The 18102-nt window shown below is 46.4% G+C and overlaps 8 protein-coding genes across 8 annotated transcripts; 5 read left to right on the top strand and 3 right to left on the bottom strand.

Annotated features, from left to right (window-relative positions):
* Positions 1 to 24: 24 nt before the first annotated feature.
* Positions 25 to 1611, bottom strand: N7495_001200 (sterol esterase; the record flags this gene model as incomplete). The annotated part of the gene is made up of 3 exons (XM_057203870.1): positions 25 to 1379; positions 1435 to 1514; positions 1580 to 1611. The coding sequence occupies 3 exons, from the start codon at positions 1609 to 1611 to the stop codon at positions 25 to 27; spliced, it is 1467 nt and encodes a 488-aa protein (XP_057067943.1).
* A 238-nt stretch (positions 1612 to 1849) lies between these two features.
* N7495_001199 (PET191 family protein) lies at positions 1850 to 2390 on the top strand (the record flags this gene model as incomplete). Its single annotated transcript, XM_057203869.1, has 3 exons — positions 1850 to 1874; positions 1958 to 2117; positions 2204 to 2390. The coding sequence occupies 3 exons, from the start codon at positions 1850 to 1852 to the stop codon at positions 2388 to 2390; spliced, it is 372 nt and encodes a 123-aa protein (XP_057067942.1).
* Positions 2391 to 2656: 266 nt separating this feature from the next.
* N7495_001198 (dolichyl-diphosphooligosaccharide-protein glycotransferase) lies at positions 2657 to 4208 on the bottom strand (the record flags this gene model as incomplete). Its single annotated transcript, XM_057203868.1, has 4 exons — positions 2657 to 3076; positions 3141 to 3847; positions 3901 to 4011; positions 4070 to 4208. The coding sequence occupies 4 exons, from the start codon at positions 4206 to 4208 to the stop codon at positions 2657 to 2659; spliced, it is 1377 nt and encodes a 458-aa protein (XP_057067941.1).
* Positions 4209 to 4571: 363 nt separating this feature from the next.
* Positions 4572 to 4885, top strand: N7495_001197 (NADH:ubiquinone oxidoreductase subunit NDUFA3; the record flags this gene model as incomplete). The annotated part of the gene is made up of 2 exons (XM_057203867.1): positions 4572 to 4755; positions 4839 to 4885. The coding sequence occupies 2 exons, from the start codon at positions 4572 to 4574 to the stop codon at positions 4883 to 4885; spliced, it is 231 nt and encodes a 76-aa protein (XP_057067940.1).
* Positions 4886 to 6027: 1142 nt separating this feature from the next.
* N7495_001196 (uncharacterized protein) lies at positions 6028 to 6345 on the top strand (the record flags this gene model as incomplete). Its single annotated transcript, XM_057203866.1, has 1 exon — positions 6028 to 6345. One exon carries the CDS (start codon positions 6028 to 6030, stop codon positions 6343 to 6345), a length of 318 nt encoding a protein of 105 aa, XP_057067939.1.
* Positions 6346 to 8549: 2204 nt separating this feature from the next.
* On the bottom strand, positions 8550 to 9518 carry N7495_001195 (putative transcription factor RfeG; the record flags this gene model as incomplete). Its single annotated transcript, XM_057203865.1, has 3 exons — positions 8550 to 9191; positions 9274 to 9318; positions 9399 to 9518. 3 exons carry the CDS (start codon positions 9516 to 9518, stop codon positions 8550 to 8552), a joined length of 807 nt encoding a protein of 268 aa, XP_057067938.1.
* Positions 9519 to 11309: 1791 nt separating this feature from the next.
* N7495_001194 (DNA-directed DNA polymerase eta) lies at positions 11310 to 13313 on the top strand (the record flags this gene model as incomplete). The annotated part of the gene is made up of 1 exon (XM_057203864.1): positions 11310 to 13313. The coding sequence occupies one exon, from the start codon at positions 11310 to 11312 to the stop codon at positions 13311 to 13313; it is 2004 nt and encodes a 667-aa protein (XP_057067937.1).
* Positions 13314 to 13901: 588 nt separating this feature from the next.
* On the top strand, positions 13902 to 16000 carry N7495_001193 (uncharacterized protein; the record flags this gene model as incomplete). Its single annotated transcript, XM_057203863.1, has 4 exons — positions 13902 to 15054; positions 15109 to 15166; positions 15227 to 15740; positions 15803 to 16000. 4 exons carry the CDS (start codon positions 13902 to 13904, stop codon positions 15998 to 16000), a joined length of 1923 nt encoding a protein of 640 aa, XP_057067936.1.
* Between the last annotated feature and the right edge of the window lie 2102 nt (positions 16001 to 18102).

The raw sequence follows: 18102 nt of genomic DNA, 5'->3' as shown, positions 1-18102 counted from the left end.
GATAAAAAATGGTACAACCTAGCCTTAATGCACTCCATTGACTAGATCATTATGAGTGTTGCAATGCTGCCTCGGTAAAGAGCTATTAGAAGCATGAGTACTGATGGATGGGCGAGAAGGGGACTGCTCATCAGCTGCAGGGCTCTTCGGACCATAAGTCTCAAGAGCCTCAAACACATGGCCGAAAACCTGGCGGTCAACATCTGCAGCCCACAAGAAGTCAAGGTGCTCATAAGTTGGAATCCGCTTGGCGACCGTATTTCTCGGTAAAGCTTGCAGCATGACATTGATGTCAACCAGACTATCGCAGTCGCCGTACAGCAGGACAATAGGTGTCTTGATAATTCGGGTAGGGTATTTAACTGGCTTGTAGAACCGTTCGCTGGCGGCAATGCTAAACGGGGCATAAAGCTCATCGTCGTAGAATTGGAAGTTTTTATTGCGAATTATTTGAAACCAGTGTACGACGCACTTTGTACTTGTAAATGAGAAAAGGTGCATGTAAGCAGCTAGCTTCTGTGTGTGGCTGATGTTGCGACAGCGCCAGTTGAAAAGTTTGGTTAATGCAGTATCAATCAGGCGCACGAAGATAGGCGGGTAGAGAATAGTCTGCCACATTGTGGTTGATGATAGAATGCTGCGTCGACCGAAAAGAAGGAAGAGGAAATCTGGAGATGCTTTGACGAGGGAATCAACAATGCGATTACGAAGGCCAGAGGGGGCCATTGCGGGTGCCAAAGCGACAAAAACATCGACCTTTTGGTTCAGCAATGGGTGTATAGAGAGAGTAGCGAATGCTTGTGCAGTTCCCTGGGAGAACCCAATATATGAAAGCGATGGCTGGTCTGTCACTCCCAGTATGTACTCTATGCTATTGGGAATGTCATGGAAGGCAAATTGATCGATAGAGAAGTCCCAGAACTCGTTCGAACCTGGCGAGTGCTGGATGGATTTCTTTGCGTACTTGTTGCCACGGTTGTTACCCAGCCAGACATCATAGCCTTTCTCGACTAGCTGGAATGGCAGACACCGTTGTTCATCGGTCAAGGCAACCCATACTTCACTGGACATGAGCAGACCATGATGGAGATAAACAACTTTCTTAGTGATACCCCCAGCTCCTTGGTTCACTCGCACTTTTTCTTCACCTTTGCGGTACGCCAACCGGTGAAGTCCAAGTAGATACCCATCAGTGGTCTGTACGATATGCTCCTCTGCCTCGTATCCAAACAAGGCGCATATCTCAGTAAAGTCCGAAGCTTGGGCTACAGAAGCAGCGAAGATTTCCTCTTTAGTCCGATTATCACGCGACTCAAATGGAAGGAAAATAGTGAAAAGGGCCTTTGATTGGCGGTAACAGAACTGGATGATAGGCGAAGCTAGTTTGTATATCAGTTAACATATCCCTATGAAAGCTCGGTATTATCAACTCACGAAGACAAGACGTAATTAGATGAATGATAGTCTCAAGAAGTACTAAGACTAGAGAGCCAAAAAGCGCAAGGTATTCATACCTGGAAGGATGAAATTAGATCACTTTATGAGTTTGATAAGGGGTCTTATATGGATCCAAGCATACCAGAATAACCTCCCGATAAATGGAACAACCATGTATACGATTATGCAAGTCTCAAGTAAGATTCAGTAAGCTGTATCAGGGTACTCTTGTAATTGGTAACTGACGGTAAAACAGAAAAAGAAACAGATCAAGTCAAAGCTCTCGACGTCACCGTGAAGGGAGACCCGCTTACCTCATCCGGGGTCAACCAATCAACAACAAGTGGAATGATGCGCCCGAATTTGCCGCAAGAGAGTCAGCAGCGTTGTTGATTGATCTCCAAAGCCAACAATGCCCAGCTCATGTAACGAGATCAGTAAGTCTCGCCGAAAAAACCTGTGATACTTCCCCCCACATGTGCTCTAAGGCGACTTCGAACCCCCCAATTGCCCCTAATAGCAGCTGACAGTATCGAAGGACAGGCACTGGCCCAATGCCTGCAGGAGTCTGACTGCATCATGGTCCAGCGGCACTCGCCGCGTGAATGCCTGAGCTCTCCTCTCGCCGAGCAGCTGCCTACAAAGTGTCAGCAGCTGAGTAAGGGTTTCAGCGAGTGCAAGTGAGTCGACTATAAGTCATAGTCATTTGGTCCATGCCGAATGACAGGAAATGGAAATAATGGCTAATATGGGTGCCTATTGATAGACGTGGAATGATCGATATGCGCAAGCGGTTCCGTGGAAACCAGTCCATTGCTTTGTCGAAGCAGGATGAAAACAATAAGACTGGCAAGTCGGACCAACTGTATGCTGGACGGCCTGCGTATAATTCCGTGAAGGAAATCAGTGGTGACGAGGTTCAAATGGACCCTGAGAAGACTCGTGGACTGTGAGCATTGTCAATTGAACGGCTTCTTGTATTTTTATTCGATGTAGGATACCTGATTAACATACGCTGGCATGGAATGGAGTTTTGTTTGACTATTGCCCAGGTGGCGTGATCTCCATTCCTACGCAATAAAGTCCTTCCTATACAGCAGAGTAGTACATGGTGTATGGCATGGCATTTATACGCTAACTATGTAGAGAACATCTTGATTTTATATGTGGAGATATTCAAGGGTAATGACAACAAAAAAGTCCATGTAGTATAATTGGACTACTGCGTCTTCTTGGTCTTATCAACCACAGGGGCTGAGTACAACCAGACAACGACAAATGCCAGAAACCCTCCAATGACCGACCAGAGTCCGGCGATCCAGACCCAGCCACCGCTGATGGCCCAGCTGCGCGGGTACTCGTCGTGAGCAAAATGGCGCACGGTCACCTCGTGCTTCTCCTCAATGTTAGTGAGGAAGGGTCGCTTGAAGTTGACACGGAAGGAAAAGATTCCATGCTGGTCCGGGACGATAAATTGGGCGCTGTACACCTGGCTAGTCTCGGTCTGGCGGCTCGGCTGGAGGGCCAGACGGTGGAAGGGCGACAGCATGCTGAATTCCAGCTGCAGCTCATCATCACCAGAGATCTCGAAGGGAACCCACTTGTCATAGACGTACTCGGAGATCTCGATGTTGAAGACCTGTATTATGAGAAAAGGAATTAATTTGGTAAAGAGTAAGCAATGGATGGTTTAAACTACATACCGTCTCGTTCTTGATACGGTAGATCTTGGGGTTCAAATCTTCGGCAGAAACCTCGCCATCAGTGGCCAGGTGGTGTTCGATAGTTCCAACCTTCAAGACACCGGTCTCCTTGAAAGCCCATGCGGTCAATTGCTTGGCGAACTCGCGATTCACGGTGGGAGTCTTCTTGCCGTTGGGGGCCTTGACAGAAGCCTCGAACCACTTATCCTCTAGTGATTCCACAGATCCTAGGACAACGAAGCGAGCAGAGTTACGGGACTGCATAGCCGACACAATGTTCAGCTGGGAACCAGTCGACTCGATCTCGTCGGCTGATGGGATCTCATTTTTAGGGTTATAGGAATAGGCAGTGGCAGGAGCTCGCAGAATGGGCGCAAGCAAAGGACTGTCGCTGGACAAGGTCTGGGGAGCTACTCGAGGAAGAGCAAGAACACCCTCGCCATCGAAAAAGGACTTGACGTCAGAACGCAGTGGTCCCGGACGCTGAAGAAGAAGGACATCATGCTTCTCAGCGGCTGAGAGAGTATCGTAGTTGAAATGGTCGATAACGACAGCGGAACGATCATTCAAGAGGTGAACATCGACTTCGAGGAGGAGGGAGCTGATAGAGCTGGAGGTCGCAGACTTGCCAGAGAGGGCGAGGAGAATGTTGCCGTCCTTGTCAAGGAAATCTAGGATGTGTTTCGGGGTGAGGGAGGGGCCGAGTCCTTTTGAATGTGGTCAATTGATATCTAATGAAGTTAAAATAAGTGCTGCCCACCTTTTGACTTCGGTGGTAGAACCAGGAGATGGTCGTAAGCTCTTTCACCATGTTGGAAGAGGGACAGCTTGTCGCTCTTGGGTCCTTCAAATGTCAGGTCGTATCCTCGAGCTAATGAGAGTCAGTATATAAATTTAAATGTATTCGGCATTGGACAAGAAGCAATTACCTTCCAAATCCGCCCACAGGGTTGAGTAAGGGCTCTTCTCGCTCTCGTCCAAAACTACCAACAAACGGCTACCAGAGCTACTCAGAGCATTTACCGCGGCCAAGAAGCTGCAGAGAAGCAACGCAAGGCACCACCGCATTTTGGAATAATTCCGCTCAGCGGGATGGTGACCAGGTTAGTTCAGTTAGAAAAAGAAGGGAAGGGTGGTGTGTTGAAAGAACTGAAAGTTGTATATAGATCACTAGAAAGGGCGACGTGTTTAATGGGCCAGTGCCAAGACTTGGAGTCTGCGCATCTCCGAACATCCAACTTCACTTCTTTCCCCACGCTCGATTTTGATCCCGCTTCAATCTCACCACAACCTACTCAGCCACTGAGCGACTGTATTCGTTTCCAATCCATTCTTTCTTGGATTGTCATATACTGCTTTTCGGACGTTGAATCCGCTCCGCAGTCGCAAACTCTTCGTTCCACCGTCGTCGCCCGACCGCATCTCGTCACCATGTCCTCCCCTCAATTCTGGTCCACTCCCCTCCGTTACATTCGCTGGGCCTCTCACGAGAAGCCTGCAATTCTCTACTCTCTGATTATCGGTGGCATGGGTCCCGTTGCGCTGTTCAGTCTGCCCCCGATCCGCCGGGCCCTCGGCGATGTTGATCCGGAGCCTATTCCCCTCACATATCCTAGTAAGAATGACCTTCTAATTGAATTTAATCGCGTATCAGTGCCTCCAGGATTCTAGACTAATCATGATTTCTAATGCGCATAGTTCCGACTGGTCCGCGGGTGATCCCTCAGGGCTACGACGACGAGTAAGAGGACCAAAGGGAACAATTTTCGAGTGCGACTGCTTGTCTTTTCAGTCTTGGAGTAGAATGGGGCTCGATGGAATTGTTGAGAAAGTGGAAGGCCTGCACAACTGGGATTCACAGCATGATTCGAGCAATGCATGTTGAATAAAAGCTTTCCATCTCCATGAAGAGGCGTTTTGATACCAATCTCGTTTGCGTGTATGGTCTCGGAGCTGTTGGATTTCGAGATTATTGCGCTGCCGTGTATGTTCTATGTTTTAAGAGATCATATATAACCGACTGAGTCGCTTTCCTGTGTTCGATATGTATAAGTGCACCTCACTTGCAGGGCATCTGAAGACAAGTTGAGCACAGACTTGGAACTTTGAGTGTAAGAAGTCGCAAGTACCCCTAATAAACCAGGCGACTTATTCTACTGTTTACATTGGAGGCGCTCGCATCGGGATCACGTGTCTTCCGGTCTGACTTCGTCACATTTTCCAGATCATATAGTGACGAATCATCTTAATTCAAGACTATTTCCCAACTGTGCCATAGTCAAATAATATTTTTCATGAATTATGAAACAGGAGGATGTAATTTTTATATCAGAAACAGAGATTAAATCTTGGGGAACTATATCAACTTCTTCACGAAAAAGCGCTCGATCACCCACTTGAGTTATGCCATTTATAAGCTGATTAGTATCATATTGGGACCCAGATCTTCTTAGCCGTGAATAATGACAGCTTGGGGAATCCTAAAAGATAGAAGGACCAGTCTTGGAAATAAACTGACCGAATAAGGACTAGGCCTTCCCTCTACTATACTTCTTTCCACTTCGAACCATCATCTTTTTCGATTCACACATTCATGATTCAAATTCATCGTTTTTCTTATTATTCTTTCCTACATTGTGCCTATTTTCGATGACGAGAGTGAGACTTGCAACCTTTCCCGCTGGAAGTGGACGAAAATTCTCGAAACCAGATATCCTTTAGGGATGGGTTCCCGCTAACATGTTGCAAATGGAACATAAGTATTTTAATCAAACCTATTATATATGAAGCACCTAACATTTATAGGATCTGGATGGAAAGGAGCTAATGTTCTTGACCGAAGCCCGTCCCGCAAAGCGCTTTCTATACTTACATCTTTTGTCAGAATATGGATAATATGGAATTTACGAAGAAGGTCGAAGCTGAAAGGGATTTCTGGTCCTCACCTGGACCATATTTACGCAAGTCAATGCTTGTAACCCTTGCCAGGAACATATCGGGCTGTGAACTTCCACTCGTATACGAACACAACACATTTGACGACCCAGATCATCCAGACCAGGATGCAGATATTGGATCCAGCTTGACCATTGCGGATGACATCTACAATGCAGTGGTAGATTCCACTAAGAGTGTGGAGATGATGCAGTCTTCTGATGTTGATGAAGAGGATGACGAGGAGGAAGACTCGTTCTGGTATGATTAAACTTGTTCGGCGTTTTATTAAGCAAACCACGTATATTTTATTCTCTTTCTTTAATTAATTGGTGATGAAACGGGGCTTACAAGGCACCCTAAGTGGTGAAAGCACTCATAACCACCAAACTGTGCTGGTTAATGTTACTCTGCGGACATTCTTCTCTCTAGTTCTCTCGGTTCTCTCCGCTCCGCAGTCTCCGAGTGCATATATGTTTCCTCTTCATCCTTCTCTGACACTATTGCTTATGATATCATCCGCAATGTTCAAGCTGGATTCAATATCTGCATCCTGGTCTGGATGATCTGGGTCGTCAAATGTGTTGTGTTCGTATACGGCGAGTGGAAGTTCACAGCCCGATATGTTCCTGGCAAGGGTTACAAGCATTGAATTCTGTAAATATTGTCTATATGAGGGGGCCAGATTCAGACTTCTTCGTAAATTCCATATTATTCATCTTCTGACAAAATATGTATGTTATAACGTTAAGTCCACCAAATGCAAAATATTTATCAATTCTTTTTCAAAGCCAAGTTTAACCACCACAACCTGTAAAATTTATAAATATGCTTGGGTGAGATTCAAAATCAAAGATCCAAATATAATTCAAAGGTCAATGTAACGCCGTAACCATTTCCCCTGCTGCCGACATACCATCTAACCTAAGCTCCCGCATCCAGGTAAATAAGTTGAGGTTATGCCTACTTAGCTTGATGGAGCGCAGCGATGGCCAATTTAGTCTTATTGTAGCGCAGCTAGCAGACCATTGCGTCTCATTCATTTCTCAATTTATGGCCCTTTTTTGTTTCTCTTTAAAATCCCAAATTTAGAAGTATATAGTACATGCGACCACTTGGTGTGGAGAACAGGACTCCCCTTAAGCCACACGCCGGTCAGTAGTAGCATGGTGACCATATGCGAACCCTGACTGTTATGTTTTTGTTTTTGCTATTTTGGTGAGCTGTCCTAACATTGAATTCTAGTTTTTTGAACTATTACTAACTGAAAATAGTGTGAAGACTGGCTTTCTGTGAGGACCAAAATCCGGCCTTAAAAGAGGTGAATAAGAGAGAAAACTGGATTTGTAGAAATCCCTCTATATGTAGCCAACATGTTTGTTATACAGTTCATCTTGGTTTCGACATTGAATAATCACCTGTAGACTTGGAATGAGCTGCGTCCCACTGGATAAGCCCGTAGGGTTGACTCCACGTAGGGCAGCTGCTGCCCAGGTGACTTCTTAATCTAACGGCTGATGCATGCCCAAGGCGCTTACAGTAGAGATTAGAAGGGAATCATGAGACTTCCAGGTCATAAACCAATCAATTGATCAACATCAAAACGTCTCGGAATGAAAAACGCCGATAAATGCTCATATCTACATGTTGTTCATCAGCGTCGCTTATCAAAGCAGTCTCATCTCGTCTCGCCCGTCTCCAGGGCCCATTTCAAAATAAACACAAACACGAGCATGTCCAACCTAGGACAGCTCGAAGAAATGTGCTCCAAACATTGCTAAAGCAAACAAATCCTGTACACCGTTGAAAAAGAGAAAGAGGAAAAAAAAACGTCACTCGCAAGAAGCACGAAGTTCCCAAGTCGAGTAGGTATCCGGCAAAATAATTAAGGCAGACAGATAAATATAGAAGTGCAAAAAATATAAAAGTGCAAATCCCAAAACCAAGCACCATATAAACCCCGGTTCACCGCATAATGCTCCTACACTCTCCTATCTGGTCATCTGCATGATAGTGCAGGGCAATTAGAGGATGCTGCCCATATCCAGATACTCGGAGTCACGGACTTGGGCGGTGGTGAATGTTTTCCAGTGGGAATCCGGTCCATTGGCAAAGGAAAATGGTATTCAGTCCAATGGATTGTGCAAAAGATTGGACCCAATTAGGTCTCACGTACTCGATATTTTGAGGTTCCATATGGACATTCTCCTAGTATTTCCAGGGAACCAAAGGGCCTCAGGTATGAGATCCAAGGGAGGAGATATGTCTGACAAGTGAGGTAAAAGGTGAAAGTGAAGTTCGTGTTCAGGAGAAAGAAGCTGTGGTCGTCGACATCATGGTTTCTCAGGAGACTTAATTTTTTTTTAATCATATACCAAGGGGATAAAGCCGGGGGATTTCATCCACTGGGCCATAGTAGGAAGAAGAAAATTCATCATGCTTGGCAGAAGTCAACTTATGGGGTCAATCTTTAATTTACCGCCGACGGTGAGGCTCTCTTTCTCTGGTAGGTTGGGGCCTACTGCGCTCAAATTCCGGAGTATATCTTGGCTCCATTCCTATCCGGGGATCTGGGGCAGTAGTGGGAGGATAAGTCATCCCGCTGGTCTGGGGAGGGTAATCCGCTTCATTATCATAACCGGGTCCCGGGTACCTGGGGGCATTTCGGCCGCCCTCGTAACCATAGCCAGTGGTGGAGTATGTGTATGATGAAGGGTGGATGTCAGCTGCCGTTACAATGGGTTGAGAGGGACCAGAGTAGGAGACTTGAGGAGGAGGGTAAGGGGCTGAGACATTTCCATATGGCGAGTGAGATGTGGGGTAAGAGACAGGAGGTTGGTTGTAGGGATTATTTTGGGATCCTCCATATGGGCTTTGGGAGTGAGCGTAGCCGCCGTCCATATATTGTACCGGAGCAGCACTGAAAGTAGGAGGGGAAGGCCCCGGTTGTTGGCGAACCTCATGGCGAACCTCATGGATGGGAGCTGGGGCATAGCTCGATGACACAGGGTTAGGAGCATCTTGAGAGTAACTTCCTCTAGGATGGCCTAGGTCAGCCCGACGGGAGACGTCTGCTTCCCAGCGAGAGGAGTCATTCTTCAAATCAGCAATCATCTCCTGTTCCGAATAAGATATTTAGTTAGAGGGGGGTCCTGTCGTTCGGCTGGTCCGGTAGTTTTTAATAGTTCATTTCACTTACTGAGGTGAGATTCCGATAAGCTCGGATGAAGAACCCTGGGCGACCCTGTGGATGGTCAGTTAATTCGCTCCGAATAGAAAAGAGAAAAAAAAGAAGAAAAAAAAAAAAGCATAGAAGGGACGGACATTGTGGTTGCCGGGTCTCACAAGAGCATCATTTCCGAGGTAACGACAGATATCTGCTTGAATGACCTCCCGGCTAATTCCATCACCGGGGATGAAGTATTCATTTTGACGGCCTGTCATTATGTGTCCTGAAGGAAGGGATGCGAGATCGTTTTTAGAAGATCCTCAAGGCCAAACAAGAAAAGAAAATCCGGGGCAGAGAAATCCGTGGAAAGATGTTGTGATGTGTCCGTTATATTGGGAATGTATAATTTTCTGTGGTTTCTAATCGACAAAGGGTCCAATGTCGATACGTCTGAGTAATTTCGAGTCCTTGGGAGAAAGAAGACTCGAACAGTCCAAGGAAAAAGTGGCCACAAAAAAGCAATCCGGTCGGAATAGCAAAAAAAGAAAGAAAATGATGTCCGTTCCAGGTGGGAATTCAATAATCCGGGAAAATCCTAAATGGTTCCTTTGTAGATTCCGGCAAAAGATAATCCTTAAGAGTTTCGAGCAGACCGTGAGAAACCGTGAGACAGAATCAAGTCTTTGCACGGCGAGAGTTCAGAAGGGAGGAGAATAAGCGTTCAAGGGTGTAAGGGAAGCGAGATCCTCCGGGGAAAGAGGTCTTTAGGTTGAGTCCTAATAGTTATCCAGTTGTGAGTTGAGAGAAGAGAGAAAAAACTTCCAAAGCTAAGAAGTTTGAAGAGGAAGAAAGGGAAGAGAGAAGGGGGGCGAAATAGCCTTAGTAAAGTGGGCAGGGCGAAATTGGGCCGTCCTCTTGGGCTGGTGCCACGACTACTCCACTATCAAGGCCAAAACAGCATGCACGGTCGAATCAGGCTTAGTTGGGGGTAAAAAATCAGAGGAAAAAAAGTAGAAAAATTGGGAAAAATTGGGGAAAAAAAAAGAACAACATTACTGTACTACGATGTTCCCTGCCTGTAGCCGCTCATAGCGAAAACCCAGCCCTGTTTAAGAGGCGAAAAAAGGAACAAGAAAGGAGCTAGTGAAAGCCCGAAGAACTATAAACCCTAGTTCTTTAAATTGCCACTTTCATTTTTTGATATGGAGGGTACGGAGTAGGGGTACGGAGTAGATCCCCCATGAACCTTGGAAGAATCTTTCCCAGCTTGGATTGCTACTTAGTCTGTGCCCTTAAGGTGTTCAAACTCCACCAATTTATACTCTAATGCCCAAATCACGGCACGAAGTACGGAGTAGATGGAGTATGCGTGATACTTTATTTGGGTACCGACTATACCTAGGTGGTTGAATTATGGATTTGAACCACCCTCGATGTACTACTATGTACTTCAAATATAAACTTTTGGATATCCTGATTCCTGACATGAACTCGTGAGCAGGATAAACAAGGGATCTCCTACTGAAAAGAGGTAAGGGCTGCGACCGTTGCCACCTGGCCAACAGAGTTGGGCAGAAATGGGCTTGAACGCTTTGGGCACACATAACAACTCCCATTGGCTGCTACCGCTGGAACACATCTCGTTTTGTATTATGTGGTCTCAAACCTCCCTGATCCTGCAGTGTGATCCTGCATGATCCTGTGAAAAAGAGCCCATTTGCTACGACTCTTAGATTGCCTTGGAATTCGGCCGGGGTTTGTACCGAGGTTGCTTACGGCGTATATGGTTGAACATTTGAGGAGAATATAGGTGGATTCAAATCTTCACCTCTCTTTCGTGCTGTCAGTCTTAGCATTGGGGTATCTTTTTTGTTCCCCTAATCTATCTGGAGCAGTGTAGTCCGTAATTCAGGGGTGTTTGTTTATTTGATTATCTCGGTTGGAAACCTGAGGCTCCAAAAATGACCACGTGTTCGCGCTAACCTACTTTAGGATGTAGGAATATCCCCAGATCGGCGCGAACAGCTTCCTACATTTAGGGTTTCCCAAGTCGCCATGACGCTGTCATGTCATCTGCAGATCCACTCAAACAGTTCCAAGATACCGTAAAACGCTCCCGCTACACTTACCGCCAGTTCCAACTGCTACGTCAAGGCTCAACGACCTCTCCTCTCCGCGCTATAGCACACATCGACCTCGATGCCTTCTACGCACAATGTGAGATGGTGCGGCTGGGATCGCCTCGAGATGCGCCCCTCGCAGTGCGTCAGTGGGATTCGTTGATTGCGGTCAACTACGCCGCCCGGTCTTATGGAATCACCAGAATGGTGAATTGTGCCGAAGCTCGCAAATTGTGTCCGCATATCATTCTGCAGCATGTGGCAACATTCAGAGAAGGGGAAGGCGGCCGGTGGGCGTATCGTGATGATTCATTCAGAAACATCATGACCGACAAGGTTTCTCTGGACCCGTACAGAGCTGAATCGCGAAAGATTATCCAGACGATGAAGGAGGAGTTGAAGCGGTGGTCCATGAATGACTCAGACGAGGAAATCAATCATCTTACTCAAGGAATATCTGCTGGGCTGGAGAAAGCTGGTATCGACGAAGTCTTTGTTGATTTATCTCCGCTGGTCTACCGTGTTCTACTGCAGAGATACCCTGAACTCCGAACAATCGCTGATAATGAGAACCGAGATGCCGAGCTTCCTTGTCCACCCAGCACTGCCCTAGAATGGGTACCTGAAGATTTTCTGATAGACCTAGTTCCAGAACGAGAAGAAGATGATCCCGACTGGGATGATATTGTCATGCTGGTAGCGGCAGAGATAGTCAGGTCAATAAGGAAGTCAGTATGGGATAAACTCCACTACACCTGCTCTGCTGGTGTTGCTCGCAACAAAATGATGGCAAAGTTGGGAAGTGCCTGCAACAAACCAGACAAACAGACGGTGGTACGGACCCGAGCAATCCAAAAATTCCTGGGTGGCTACAAGTTCACCCAAATCCGGATGCTAGGAGGCAAACTGGGTGATCAAATCACTTCGTTATTTGGGACTGAACAAGTCAGTGATCTTCTCAATGTGACCCTCGAGCAGCTACGTGCCAAACTCGATGATCACACAGCGACTTGGCTTTATGGAATTATCAGGGGAGAAGACAGAAGCGAAATCAACCCTCGAACGCAAATCAAGTCCATGCTCTCTGCCAAGTCCTTTCGTCCGAGTATCAACTCGGTGAATCAGGCAGAAAGGTGGCTACAGATCTTTGCAGCCGATATACACGGTCGCCTAGTAGTGGATGGCGTGCTTGAAAATAGACGTCGCCCTAAGGTGATCACTCTGCACCACCGGATCGTGCAACACCAAGCTCGATCTCGTTCAATGCCCATCCCTGCTTCGAATTCAATCGACGAAAATTTATTACATGAACTTGCTCAATCTTTACTTCGTCAGGTAGTGGCCGATGGAAACGCGTGGCCCTGTTCCAACCTATCACTCAGTGTTGGAAACTTTGATGATGGCGTAAGCAAAAATCGGGCGATTGAAGGATTCTTACTCCGGGGCGACCAGGCAAAATCCTTGAGCCATGCGCCAAGGCTTCGTGAGACCGATAGTGACGGTCCGGCTGAACAGCCAGAGAAAAAGAGGAAGACTAATGAGGGCATCAAGCGTTTCTTCTCACAACCACTTCAACCTGATATTTTGGAGGCACCGGGAGAGAGCCCACAGACACAGTCAGAAACAAAACCACAGTCAGAACAACAAACTGAAGCCTTGGCCAATGACTTCGCTGGTGCCTTTGAAGAATCGGACAATGGTGCATTACCCTATTACACTTGCACCCGATGCTCTAAATCTATACCCGAGCTAGACATAGAAGAGCACGATGATTGGCATTTTGCCAAAGACTTACAAATTCAGGACCAACAAGAAGTTAGGTATGCCCAACAGCAGCAGCAGCAGCAACGTGGGGTCAGCAACACCAGAGGATCTAGTACTCGTGGCAGAGGGGGTCGGAGAGGTCGTGGTAAGCCAGAGAAAGGACAGAGGCGACTAGCATTCCAATAGCTGCTGGACATATCAGTGGTCAATAATAGAATGTACCAATATGTATCACATTAGTATCGGCCCAACGTTTATATCAAACGTCAATTTCAACCAGGGAGAGAGATCCACGGTTCATGTAGCTCCATGTATGGTTCGACCTATCTCAGACTTGCCTTAATCCATGGATCGCCGATCTATAGAGTAAACAACCATTAGAATGGATGAATGACAACCCGTAAATAATAAATACTGTTCAGACCAAAACAAGGCCTCAGAGCGGAGTACTAAGTGATAGTTAGCCGCTCTCATAGTTTCTGTGGGTGACATCAGCATACATGCCGCGGGGTACTGCGCCCTCTTTAAGTTCGCATACTCTCCCTTCATATCCTTACATGAAACCATACCTCCTCCCAAGTATCCTATCGGCTTCTGTCCAAGATAATTATAGGCGAAACGCTCTGTCTCATCACTGTACTTTTGCGACGAGTTCGGTATCGAGGCAATCAAGTCAAATTGAGACAGATAGCCCTGGAGAGATTATCGCAAAGTCCAGTCTCCCAATGATAAAGATCTTGAACCCCCGTAGATTGAATACCTTGCATAGTCAACATGCCTCGTCGAACGTTACCCCGCGAGTACTATGATGGTGAGAGCTTTGAGTTCGAACGTGAGCGCGATCGTGATCGTCACACCCGATCCAGACGAAAGGATCGCAGATATAAAGAAGATCTAGAATATCTTCGCAGGCAATCAATGCCTCCTGTGGAGGAGTTGGAGCGTTCGAGAATCCGAGAACGACCCGCCAGAGATCTTGTACGAGAGACGAGAGATCGGGGACATAGGGTTGTGAGAAGATCGAGAGAGAAAATGAACGAGGTACTGCCAGAGTTTGAGCAGGAAGAAGTATACGGACGCGAAAGGCCACCGCGGCGGAGTTATCGGCCACAGGCACTTGACGAGGAGTCCGTTCTTGATGAAATAGACTATCGTGGGGAGCGACGGTATTCTCATGACTTTGAAGAAGATACTGTTTTTGGCGAGAGAGAGGTTCGCCTTGGTAAGAAAAAGCATCTTGAGGCTGAAGAAGATCTCATTATTGATAAACAAGAGACTCGTGGAGAAAGACGACGTCGTCCCCGAGAATCTGAAATGGAGCTTGATATCGATGAGAAGGAAGTGCGCCCCGGTAGAAGATACTGGCCTCGTGAACGTGAACGCGAATCAAATGAAAATCTTATCATTAATGGTAGACAGCGTCGTCGAACATCTCGTGTCTATGATAGTGAGGGGGATTTCAGGCCATACAGGGCGGAGTTTGAGGCGGATGATGAGGTCTCTCACAGGTCATCAAGACATTCGCGAAAGCCCCGCATGCGAGAAGATGAACGTGACGAACTTATTGTTACTGAGAGAAAAGATAGACTGCCTCTTTTTAAACTCCATGATGATAAGTTATCACAAGAGGAGCTCGTGATGCAATGGAAAGACCGACCATCAGCCGAGGAAATTAGTCAAAGATCATCAGAGTCTGAGCTCACAGAAGGAGGAGATGATGAGATCGATGAAGAGACAAGTCTCCGATCCCAGCAATCAAAATCTCAACGCGTGTTCAAAGGACCTAGAGAGATTGGTCAGCGTGGGGCTCAGCGACGCCATAATCACCAGGACTCAGATAGGGAGACGTTCATCTTTCGCAACAAACGACGATCATCACTCCAACCCATTCGTGCACCTCCCCTTCACGATTTAACTACACATCGTAGTAAGTCAAATTATTCAAACATTAAGTCTGGGCTACCTGCTGATGATATTTCAGCTCCCCATATTCCTAGATGCGAAGTTTCTTCGAGTTCTAGCGCAGATGAAGCAACTCTGTGAGTACCCCCACTTTGTTTTCCTTTTCCATTCTCTTCTGAAACTCACATTTACTTTAGCAGTCACGAAATCAGACGAAGTAATGACAATGTTATAATCGAAGAACATATTGAAGAGGAACCTTCGTCTCCAATCAGAGGCCTACCACTTGGCTTCCCGGAGGTGGAGATGGAGTCTGTGGTATTGCACAAAAATGATCACCCCAAACGTGAACTCGATCTTGAAGTTGGCGTAGGGAATGACAGGATAGAGGTTCAAGAGGAAGTGTCTGGCTCTCGCTCTTTGGTTGACGAAGCTTTCAAGGACACAGATGAATGGTCAGTGATTCACACACCTTCTAAGGATGATGCTATCGAAATGAGCGGGGCTCTTCAGGTAGTTGAGGTTGCCCCTCGTGACTCTCTGGAAAAGATTGAGCACAGAGGTCACATTGCTGCCAAAGTATCGGAGCCACGGAATGAGTGCTGGACCGAAATAACCAAGTCTTTGGTCGTTCGGGAAGCAATTGAGCGGCTTGGGTATGAATTTGAAGAAACGAGACTTTATTACTACATCTTCTCATTCCTTCAGCCGGTATGGATAGCTCTCTGAGACCCAAGGATCTGGTTTCTCGTGCTGACCTAGCTGCGCTATAGGCGGATATTGATGAGATTGTGGAACTCTCTGACCGGATTCGACGGTCTCGCCGACGACTTATTAAGGAGATTCAACGTGAACGAGAACCGATACCACCACAGCTCACTCCTATTTCAGACCACAGACCACCTCGTCGCCGGGCTGGAGATGATAGAAGAGGTAGGGAGCGTGGATGGACCTTCGATTCCAGGCATTGATAAATGACTTGAGGATCCAACAACAACTTGAATCGACAGGTTTTCGAGCCATTGGACTTTCAACGCAAATTTGAAAGTATCGTCTGTTTCAACTTCACTGGCCATTACGATATTTCAGACATCTGCCCTGCTTTAGTTGAGAACCGGGGTAGCTGCGCATGAGCCATTTTCCTGGATCCAGGTGATATCCGTTTGGTGGAGAATATTAGCAAACTTGTCAAAACCGAAACGTCCTCTCTGTAAGGATTTCGGCAACAGGTCCTTGAGGTCTCCCAGCTGAGCAAAGGCCCAGATTGATCCAGTAAAGTGGCTTCTTAGAAATAAATCTCAAGTTTATTGACCAGAGAAATTCCATATTGCTGATCAGTTCAACAAGCTTTTTAATATGAGCATACACATATTTTGGTGATCAGATCCCAAAGCCCCCTCCTGAGTAGTGGGCATGCATCCGGGTTGGAGCTGCCGCCTCATTTGTCACGGAAATGGAAACGCCCGCTTCCATGTCCTGATAAGTCGCTATGTGCTGCTTAGTCGCAAGTTTACGTTGACAGTGTTTACCATTACGCCGGCGACGTAACGTGAAGCTGTTCCCCTCCTCCCCTCCTCCCCAACTTCTCGTCAATCATGAACTCATTTTTCCAATCACTCATTCTTTGTTCGACCAACTTCTTCGCATCCAATAACAAGAATTTCAAGCATTATTTCTTCCTCTAAGGATTTTTGAACACTCAGCCCATCAGTTTCGGCTCCCAGTTTGCCGCATATTGATCCTCTTAGTGCGCTGTATGCTACTTTTTCATGCCAACTCCCAAATTTTTAGTCGTTATCTCTTCTTATTTCTCTATCATGGAGGAGAGCATTACCTCATTCACGGAACACGTGGGCACATTTTCCTGGTCAACGAACTTGAGGGTTATCTGTCAAAAAGGCTCTTTCCAGATTATTCTGGGTCAACCATGCGACATTGGAGAGCTCAAAGACCTGCTCTTGACAATCCGTACAGGAAATTTCGATTTTGATAAGTTGCCAATCTGCTTCACCGGTTGGCTATAAGCTAGAGCCAGGGAAATAGCTCGCGCAGAGTCACCCCGGGCTAACAACTATAGCAAGAGGAATGCATGTCATATGGAGATGGCTAACAAGGAGGCCACCTCTCGCAATGGCTTTAAGTGTGCCTTGGAAGGATAAAGACGGTCTTCCGAGTTGCTCAAATCCTCCCTGATTTCGCCGCCCTGGATAGATGCTGGCTTGGATTCAGTGACTTTTATGTATTGCAGTCACAAGTCAAAACAAAATGTTTCCTGACGGGGCAACAATTAGTCGCGATGGAACAGATAAGTTTTCCAATCCAAAACGATCTGCTTACGAAGCAATCTCCACGATGTATGGAGCTAAGGTCTATTTGCACTGCGTCCTATACTCGAGGCGGAAGATCCGACTTGAATCGTGGTCGAATTCCAATGGCTCCCCAGAGCGTCGCATGATGAAAGTGGAGTTGTTGATCTCAATGTCCTATCTGATTTGTCGAAGGATGAGATCTGTATTGATGACTTAGACAAGAAAAGCCCAGACAAAAAGAGCCCGGACAAGACGCGGCTCATCAAGACCGGTGATCGTTTCATAAATTGATCCTTTTTTTGCAGAAGCCTTCTCAAAAATTTAAATATACCGATGAGAATAGCTACAACGAGCATGACTAGATCGATGATGATGACCCCAATATCAACCTCCAGTCGGACTTCAGCTTTTAAATTGACTTCTTGAACCGCAATATCAGCTGAATTAGGCGTTTAGCTCTCTATACGAGACTGATGATTACATGTGGATGGCATTAATTTTAGTGAGATCATTGGGCTTGGGCTGGAACTGGGTTTTATGAAGTGTGGTTGTTCATGTCGGCCTTGTAATGCTTGTGTCCCTTGTCAGGGTTCCCCATATCTTCAGTTAAATGCAAAGACTTTATTTTACTCCTCACCGTAGATATTGGTTCAACCATGTAATTCTTTCATTATCCAGGCCTTCCTAGGTATAACTCTCTATTCTCTCTTCTTAAGACTCTATAGTTACTATATATTAAATCCTGGAGCTTTTGTGGTTATACT

The sequence above is a fragment of the Penicillium taxi genome (assembly GCF_028828555.1).
Source record: "Penicillium taxi strain IBT 34144 chromosome Unknown utg000001l_segment0_segment0, whole genome shotgun sequence".
NCBI classification, from domain to species: domain Eukaryota; kingdom Fungi; phylum Ascomycota; class Eurotiomycetes; order Eurotiales; family Aspergillaceae; genus Penicillium; species Penicillium taxi.
Note: the sequence above shows the minus strand (reverse complement) of the source record. Positions and strands in the feature narration are given on the sequence as shown.